Genomic DNA, 9,110 nt, shown 5'->3' on the forward strand with positions numbered 1-9,110 from the left:
TAGACTACATGTAAAATTTTGAAATTTGCACAATCTTCCCATACACACACAAGTTCTTTAAATAATTGGTGTCAATTAATAATTTCCGTTTACCAGGTAAATAGAACTCTATTGTCACATTTATTTTAGCCTAACCTAAATACATTTCTATAGTCTAGACCTACATTCTTTGATATACTTTTTACACAATGGTAGTTTATTTTTCTTCCTCTACACGTGTGTACTATTGTATCATCATTGTCGTCATTGTATGGTTCAACAAAGATCTTGTTTACTGATGGTGTCCGTGTAAAACATCTCGTTAACAGCTTTCTGGCGTCTACAAAATGTCTGGCAACCCAAAGACGCAATCTGTGTCAGTAGCTGGGCGACACAGTGCGAATGAAGGGCTGCATTTTGTATGTCCGTTAATAGTTTTACTTAGGTTATGTCTAGATTTTACTGTAATTCCGTTATTGGCTTCATAAATCATATAGTCTATGGTCGTTTAATTTGTGTTTGAATGGGCAAATGCATAGCATTGCGACGACTGGTTGCGATAGTGACAGCTATTAAAGGAATAGGATGACGCTTAAAGGCTCGCTCGGTGTAATATGTGCAACTACATAGACACTAAACATGCTTTCTTTTTCTTAAATATCGTTGACTCACTTATCATTCAAGAAACCAGAGCTAGCGAGTAAAGCATAGCTTTGATGTTTGATTGCAGTGGCTGAAAAACTGATTTCAAACTGAGATAATATATTTTTTATATAAAGAAATAGAGTAATTATTTGCTATTTCGCAAATTGAAGCCCAGTGTCGGCTGGTGTTGATGGGCAAAAAATATTTTTAGACTTGTCCGGTAGCCTACTGTTGGCTTGAGAGATTTAGGCCGGAGGAGATTTCGACTGCAAGGTAGCAGATAAGATGGGGTCGGTGTTCCGAAGTGAGGAGATGTGCCTGGCACAATTGTTTCTACAGTCCGGTTCTGCTTATGATTGCATAAGTGAACTTGGAGAAATGGGTCTGGTCGAGTTCCGAGATGTAAGTTTTCCTGATTGTCCAATGCTCGCACACGTGTTTTATCTTACAGTCTCAAATTCAATGTATTTAAATTCAGCTTTATGTAAGTGTCACAATGTCACAAAATTACATTTTGGGTGTGTGTTCTTGCATGTGTGCGTATCGGTCTGTGTGTGAGAGTGTGTATGTGTGTGTGGTCAGATAATTGTCAATTAGTTGCCTGTTAATCAGTCCAATCAGTCCAGTTAATGCCCTTGACAGAAATCAATACTCAGAAGTAGAACAAACTGATAATGCAAACCTTTTAAAGCCTGACCTCGAGGCAGAGCAAAGATTCATTGTGTCCAAAAATAGCCTAGCTTCTGAAGTTAACTGCACAGAATAGGGGATGGTACTAATCTAACCCCTTCCATCCATAAAAAAAACAGTATTGTTGAATAAACCCTAAATCTGTGTACACAAGCACTGGCGCACACGTCCTCCAGCCTAGCCACCCAACCTCGCCTCTTCTTCTCTGGTTTCAGCTCAACCCCAGCGTCAGCTCGTTCCAGCGCCGTTTCGTCAGCGAAATCAAGAGGTGTGAGGAGATGGAGAGAATTCTGGGTAAGGAAACCGAGATGGGGCCTGGCTGACATGCACATCTGCCCTACGTGGATGGTGGCGCGTGACATGTCTGTGCCTTTTCCTTGAGCAGGGTACCTGTTAAGGGAGATCCGAAAGGCCAGTATAGCTGTCCCTGAGGAGGACGACAGTCCTGTCGCCCCTCCCCCTAAACAAGTCCTTGAAATCATGGTGAGGCTCTTGTATTGTGTACGGCAATATGATACGTTGTCATGATTTGAGAATTCGTAGGAGTAATGTCATTATGAAGCCTCAAGACTATATCTTTCGCTTGGCGTGTGTGTGACCCGTTTGAGTTAAGAACACGCTGCCGTTTGAGTATTGATTTTGTGATGATCGGGATGGTTCAGGGCCGAGATGGTTGTGGTCGGGGGAGGATTGGCTGTCGGTGGTTGAGTCTGGCTGTCTGGTCCTCAGGAGCAGCTGCAGAGGCTGGAGGTGGAGCTGAGCGAGGTGGCCAGGAACAAGGAGAAGCTCCAGAGGAACCTGCTGGAGCTGACCGAGTACACACACATGCTGAGGATCACGCGCACATTCATACACAGCAGCTCTCGGGTCAGTCCTGTCTGTCTCTTTCTCTCTCTCTCTCTCTTTCTCTCTCTCTCTCTCTCTCTCTCTCTCTCTCTCTCTCTCTCTCTCTCTCTCTCTCTCTCTCTCTCTCTGTCTCTCTTCCTCTCTTTCTTTCTTTCTTTCTTTCTTTCTTTCTGCGAGGGTGCTGCAGAAAGAGGGATGACTCTAATTAATGAAAACAGTCATTCCACTGGCATCCAGAGAATCTCATGACTCCAATAATCTGTGTTTTGAAAAAAGGAAAACAATTTTTTGTTTATTTTTTTTACATTATTATATCTCTGCCAAGGGAGTCACCATGTTCACTGTCACCAGACTCCATTTCCTGCCCGAGTGTAGTAGGCTTTAAACTTGAACAAACGTGTGGTGTGATGTGGTAATGTTTGTTTGTTCTCCTCTTAGCACGAGGCCCTGGGTCCCCAGTATGAAGAATTCCCCTCTACAGAGATGGAGTCTGGGACAGGATGCACCAACATGCAGAGACTGGGAGCCAAGCTGGGGTAAGGGTTTTAGGAAATGACAAGTACATGACTTAACTTTTAACCCAGATAAACGGTTACTGTTTATGGCTAAACATTCAATGTTGAAGTGTCACTGTTTAACACTCACTCTCTCTCTGTCTCTTTGTCTCTCTGTCGCTCTATCCGTCCCTCCCTCCCTCGCTCCGTTTGTCTCCCTGTTTTTCCTCCCGTCTCTTTTCCCCTCTTTTCCCCCTTCGCCTCTTTTCTCTCTCCCTCTCCAGGTTCGTCTCCGGTCTGATCCAAAGGGTGAAAGTGGAGGCCTTTGAGCGCATGCTGTGGAGGGTGTGTAAGGGCTACACCATCCTCAGCTACGCCGAGGTGGACGAGAGCCTCGTCGACCTGGACACGGTGCGACGGTGAACACGGCACACAGAAATACCAAACAAGGAACACAGCCATGTCCACGAGTATCATCGTGTGTCGTTTTTTTCCCGCTCTCTCGCAGGGTGAGATCAACGAAAGTGTCGTGTTCCTCATCTCGTTTTGGGGCGACCAGATTGGACAGAAGGTTCAGAAGATCTGCGATTGGTACGTTCCTCGTGACACGGATATATCGACACGTTACAAATAAGAGGGGAGGCAATGTATGGCGTGCAGCAAATCGGACGGACCGCCTCTTTCGTTTTAGTCTCTGAACCTAGTCCTTTGTCGCGTGTCTGCTGTTCCCTAGCTACCACTGTCACCTTTACCCCCACCCTGAGAACGACGAGGAGAGGGTGGACGTGATGGACAACCTCCGGACACGGATCCAGGACTTGAACAACGTACGTCTGGGCCCATTGTCCGTTCTTTTGACAACGTCCACCGATGCTGTGAGGGGAAATCATGTTGTCGTTGGTTTCTCACTGTTCTGTCCATCCAGGTGTTGCACCGCACGGAGGAATACCTGAAGCAGGTACTCCAGAAGGCCTCCGAGTCGGCCTTCACCTGGGTGGTGCAGGTGAAGAAGATGAAGGCCATCTACCACATCCTCAGCCTCTGCAGCTTCGACGTCACCAACAAGTGTCTGATCGCAGAGGTGTGGTCTCCCGTCAGCGACCTGACGAACCTGCGGGGGGCGCTGGAGGAAGGATCGGTGAGTGAGTCCGCCTTCTCCGTGAAAGAGAGAGATTTGACGGTGAATTTGCGTCGCTACCGTCTTATCGGCGGATCTCCTGCCTGACCGTTTCGTTTCCCGTTTCCGGCATCAGAGAAAGGGAGACGCCACCGTTCCGTCTTTCGTGAACCGCATTCCGAGCAGCGACACTCCGCCCACCCTCCTCAGGACCAACAAGTTCACGTCTGGGTTCCAGAGCATCGTGGAGGCGTACGGCGTGGGAGACTACCGCGAGGCCAGTCCAGGTGGGCTTCCACACACCCCACAGCCCGACCAGATATCTGAGGTCCACAGCTGCTGGTGCAGCGGAAGTTCTCCCCCACTTCCCTGGTTGGTGATGATGTTCCTTTTCTCGTTTGCAGCTCCATACACCGTCATCACATTCCCTTTCCTGTTTGCGGTCATGTTCGGGGACCTGGGGCACGGGCTGGTCATGACGATGTTTGCCCTCTGGATGGTTCTGACGGAGAAGAGCCACAAGCGCAAGCGATCCGACAACGAGGTGAGAGGAACCGCCACCCTGTCATCTCCTCAGCAGCGATACAAACCCACGACGATGCGTTTTTCCTTCCGATTTTTCATTTGGTTCGGTGGTTTTCATCCATCCTCAGGTCTGGGTGATGTTCTTCCAAGGCCGCTACATCATCCTGATGATGGGCCTGTTCTCTATCTACACCGGCCTCATCTACAACGACTGCTTCTCCAAGTCCCTCAACATCTTCGGCTCAGGATGGAGCGTGAAGGCCATGTTCACGGAGCAGCAGTGGACGTGAGTCACCTGACCTTCACTTCTGGATTTGTGGTGTCCCATGTGCGGTTTGGATTCCAGCTTTGACTGGAACTCGTCTGTTAGGAAGTCGTTTGTACAGCTGTTCACTTCCTCATGTCTCCGTGCAGGAATGAAACTCTCCAAACGAACCCTGTGCTCACGTTGGACCCCAACGTTTCCGGGGTTTTCCGTGGACCATACCCCTTTGGAATCGACCCTGTGAGTATCCAAGTTGTATGGATGGAGACACAAACCAAATCAACACACAAAAGCAGCCTCACCCTCCCAGACTGACTGACTGACTGACCGGTCCGATCTCCTATGTTTATGCTTCCTCCTGCATCTCAGATCTGGAACATGGCCGTGAACCGCCTGTCCTTCCTCAACTCCTACAAGATGAAGATGTCCGTCATCATCGGCGTGGTGCACATGAGCTTCGGGGTGGTGCTCAGCGTTTTCAACCACCTGTGAGTCACAAGTCACGAGGACACTTACCCCTGCCCCTTGTCATCGCCGTATAAAGCGACGAAGCAGAACTAAAAGGCATCTCTCTGTCCGAGAGAAGCAGCCAATCAAAAACCTTTTGATAACAACGCAAAGAGCCAATCACTTCTCTTCCGTCCTTCCAGGCACTTCCGGCAGAAGTTCAACGTCTACCTGCTGTTCCTCCCAGAGCTGCTGTTCCTGCTGTGTCTTTTCGGCTACCTGGTCTTCATGATCCTCTATAAATGGATGGCGTTCGGAGCCCGAGATTCCCGCCTGGCTCCCAGCATCCTCATCCACTTCATCAACATGTTCCTCATGCAGGGGGGGGACAACACCCCTCTCTACCCTGGACAGGTAGGGCCTGGAGGCGTAACGAGTCCCCACTGTGTCCGACTGGGCTTGTGCACTGGATGTTTGAGTGGTCACTGGTTCGACCTGGGCTTGATGCTGAATGTGTGTGTGGTTCCACAGACAGGGCTGCAGATCTTCCTGGTGGTGGTAGCTCTTCTGTCTGTGCCCGTGCTGCTGTTGGGAAAACCGCTCTACCTCTACTGGCTGCATCGCGGGGCAAAAAGCTTGCGAGGACGCAGGGTGAGATCTTATATACGGTTTATGGCTAAACATTCAGTGTTGAACTCACTGTTTAACACACCTCCCGCCCGCCCGCCCGCCCTCCCTCCCTCCCTCCCTCCCTCCCTCCACCTAGAACACCTATATATATGTCTCTGTTTGTAGGGTCTAATGTGAAGTGTCTCTCTCCTCATGAAGGGCTATGAGAGAGTTCGCCGTGTGAGTGAGGACGACATGTCCACGGCACCAGCATACGACGAAGACGAAGAGGAGGGCCTCGACGACCTCATGACCAGCAGAGAGACCGCACGCAAGAAGGTCAGAATCCTCGGCGACCGATCCGACATCCGACAGCGGGGGCTGTTGTCACCTGATCCGTCGAATCCATCCACCCCCCCCCAAAAAAGAAGAGCGAATGTGTCTGAAGTCATGTGATCTTTGCCTCTTGTGTTCGCTTGCAGTTTGACTTTGGCGACGCCTTCCTGCACCAGGCCATCCACACCATAGAGTACTGCCTGGGCTGCATCTCCAACACGGCCTCCTACCTGCGTCTCTGGGCCCTCAGCCTGGCCCACGCTCGTGAGTAGACCCCCCCCCCCCCCCCCCCCCCCCCCCCCCCCCACTGCAGCTGGCCGTGGAAAGAAAACGTGTGGAACTATCTGGAATGTTCTATACTCTGCCAGAGCATTGTTCTATTGTGTGTGTTTGTGTGTGTTGAACAGAGCTTTCTGAGGTGCTGTGGGCCATGGTGATGCGTCTGGGCCTGAGGGTGACCTCCAGACTGGGGGTGCTGTTCCTGGTGCCTGTGTTCGGCCTGTTTGCCCTGCTCACGGTGTCCATCCTCCTGGTCATGGAAGGCCTCTCGGCCTTCCTCCACGCCCTCCGCCTCCACTGGTGAGCCTCTCGTCTGTTCAGTCGCCCGCTCAAACCATGGTTTAACCCTTCGCTCACTTTCTCATGTGTTCAAATTGGCTGTCATTCCCTTCAGGCTAACTATTAGCCATGTATTTACTCAATTGATCTCTCTCTTTTTTTCTGTCTTTCTGTCTTCTCTCTCTCTTTATTCTTTCTTTCCTTCCTTCTCCAGGGTGGAGTTCCAAAACAAGTTCTACCATGGAACTGGCATTAAGTTTGCCCCCTTTGATTTCTCCGTCCTTCCCTCAGTCTTGGAGCAGGAAGGCCTGCTGTGACCACACTGAGCGAGCCACAACAAGGCAGTGTTTTATTGCCGGGTGGGTTCTTAGAGTGTGAATGTGGAGGCCCACTGTGACAACCATGGTAGAATGCAGTACACAGACTGAAACTCCCTGTTGTGCTGGGAAGACATGTAGCAACATTTTCACCTAAGACTTTTTTTAACAGTTACAGGCTGCACTGACCGCCTTCTATCGATGAGACCATATCCAGCGAACTCTGAACTCCGTGGGGTACAAAATTACTGTTTATGTATGTTGATACTTTGTAATAATAGGATTATTGCTGCTTATGTATTGGCTACCTAATGCCAGTTACTGTTTGTGAATTTAAGGACTTGATTATGAATCAGTTGTGTATAGGAGTTTTTTTAATACTTATTTATTATTTAACATATTTATCCGAGACAAATGTAAAGTTAAGAGCCCTTAACCCTTCTGAGTATGTACAGGAAGTTATATCAAGCGTCCTGTCTGGTGCCATTAGAATGTCTTTGTAAACGACACACATGAAAACCATTGCTACAGAAATGCACATTATCCACGTGAAGAAAATACTGCTTTTGGTAAACCTTCTTTGGTATGAGAAACTACTACTTATTTTTGCAACAGACGTTATCACTTTCCAAACAGAAATGCAGAAATGATTGTATAATAAGAAAAATCAGCGTTTATATTGATGATTACTGTGCTTATGCCAAACGGAAGTGATTTTAAGAGTGCTGGAGACTGTAAATGTTTTTTGTTCATTTTTATTTGATCGTTTCTGATGTACTTTTAGGATTGTAAAAATGTTGTTGGACATGAGTGAGAACAGACGCACCAGATCAGATGACACTGCGTTGGCAGTTGCAATAAGCTCTCCTCGTGCCATAATACAGAATGCGTTGAGGCAAGGACTAAATGGCGTTAATATTTCTGTCTGTATGAGAAATTGTATTTAATCTTATTTATTAACCCCATTTAAATGTGATGAGTGAAGTTGGAAGTAATGCCAGCAAATAAAAAGTCAATGCACAAGATAAATAAACACATCCTAGGGATTTCTTGTTTTTGTTTTTGTTTATATTCATCCTTCAGTTCCAAACCTAATAGTCGCTGACTGTATATGTGGCCGGCAGATGGCACCCTAAGAACCGTTTCAGTTGAGCTTGTTTGATAATCAGTGATTCTTCTCCTTGGTCTGACCTACCGTCTTAAATAAAGGAGTCAATACCCATATTGAAAGTAATAGAGCATCTACAGAAATTCTACTGGATATTGTCCATATTAAATATTACAGACATATTTGCATATTTGCAATTCATGAAACTTGTTGGCTTTCGCTATATGGCCTAGTTTTTTTACAGAACTTATGAAGCCCGTATATATCACCGACTCGTTGAATGGAAAAATATTTATATTTGAAGTTCTTTCCTTAAGCTACTCTTCCAAAGCCTCTGCTTTCCACCCGCAGTCTAGTCCAGCAGCAAGGTTTGTATTCATCCATCCCTTGGACGCTGCAGCCAAACCAAACTGCATAACACTTTAATTAGTGCATAAAGGTCTACAAACACGCACACGCACACACACACACATTTCCACACAAAACAATTCCAACCCTTCTGTCATATTGCTTGTGTGTTTATATCACAGCCAGTTTCATAACCCACAGATATTGATCAGACAACATCCAGGCTAAACGAATGCATAATTGTTTTGTAGTTAATCGTAAAACTATTTTGCTAAATTAGCACGGGTCCATTTAGTCAGACAATGCTTACACTTGGTGATAGGCATCATTAGCTACCCCAGTGTGACTGACTATCACAGTGAACAATAGCCATGCCTCTGTGGCGCTTCTGCTGTCACTGGTACCCAGAGCATCAGAAAAGGAGCTGAGTTTTCGGTCACTGCGCACCTTCTCTCTGCGGCGAGAAGAAGGACGCGGCAGCATCCACATTTCGTTCTGCGCAGTTTCTCAAAGTATTGTCAGGGACAGACACAGGCAGGCCATAACATCAAAGGTTACCGCGCATCGTCGCTTCAGTGGACGATCGAAGCCAGGGGACTTTTTTTGGTGTATTTGTCCTTTGTTTTGATTTGAAAGAAAGGTGCAGAGAGAGCGGCAACTTCCAGAGGATGCTTGCGTTTGTTTACCTAGCGGCGATGCTTTGCCTCGGCGCGACCAGCCCCGATCTGGAGTTGAACGGTGGGTGCGTGTTTAGGAAAAAGTGCAGTAGAATACTGACGTAATGTCAACAAACCGTCTTGCCTCGCCCTGAACCATGCACAAAAGC

The 9,110-nt window shown here is 47.6% G+C and overlaps 1 protein-coding gene across 4 annotated transcripts; it reads left to right on the top strand.

The window, feature by feature from the left end:
• The first annotated feature begins 356 nt into the window (after nucleotides 1-356).
• On the top strand, nucleotides 357-7,874 carry atp6v0a2a (ATPase H+ transporting V0 subunit a2a). 4 transcript variants are annotated; one of them, XM_047015061.1, is made up of 21 exons: nucleotides 357-1,026; nucleotides 1,530-1,608; nucleotides 1,700-1,797; nucleotides 2,044-2,181; nucleotides 2,599-2,696; nucleotides 2,939-3,065; nucleotides 3,163-3,245; nucleotides 3,388-3,481; nucleotides 3,580-3,792; nucleotides 3,908-4,058; nucleotides 4,176-4,315; nucleotides 4,425-4,582; nucleotides 4,711-4,801; nucleotides 4,931-5,049; nucleotides 5,212-5,422; nucleotides 5,540-5,659; nucleotides 5,837-5,956; nucleotides 6,100-6,217; nucleotides 6,361-6,532; nucleotides 6,726-6,870; nucleotides 7,001-7,874. In XM_047015061.1, exons 1-20 carry the CDS (start codon nucleotides 910-912, stop codon nucleotides 6,826-6,828), a joined length of 2,550 nt encoding a protein of 849 aa, XP_046871017.1. In that variant the 5' UTR covers nucleotides 357-909; the 3' UTR covers nucleotides 6,829-6,870; nucleotides 7,001-7,874. The 4 variants fall into 4 exon arrangements, with proteins under 4 accessions (XP_046871017.1, XP_046871016.1, XP_046871018.1 ...); XM_047015060.1 differs by having other exon boundaries at nucleotides 6,726-7,874; XM_047015062.1 differs by having other exon boundaries at nucleotides 2,050-2,181; nucleotides 6,726-7,874.
• Nucleotides 7,875-9,110: the final 1,236 nt, after the last annotated feature.

Source organism: Hypomesus transpacificus, unplaced genomic scaffold (assembly GCF_021917145.1).
Source record: "Hypomesus transpacificus isolate Combined female unplaced genomic scaffold, fHypTra1 scaffold_27, whole genome shotgun sequence".
NCBI lineage: Eukaryota > Metazoa > Chordata > Actinopteri > Osmeriformes > Osmeridae > Hypomesus > Hypomesus transpacificus.

Coding starts and splice junctions, on each gene's coding strand:
- atp6v0a2a (XM_047015060.1), top strand. CDS start 910: ATGGGGTCGGTGTTCCGAAGTGAGGAGATGTGCCTGGCACAATTGTTT. Junction 1,609..1,699: donor GGAGATGGAGAGAATTCTGG/GTAAGGAAACCG, acceptor TTCCTTGAGCAG/GGTACCTGTTAAGGGAGATC. Junction 3,246..3,387: donor GTTCAGAAGATCTGCGATTG/GTACGTTCCTCG, acceptor GCTGTTCCCTAG/CTACCACTGTCACCTTTACC.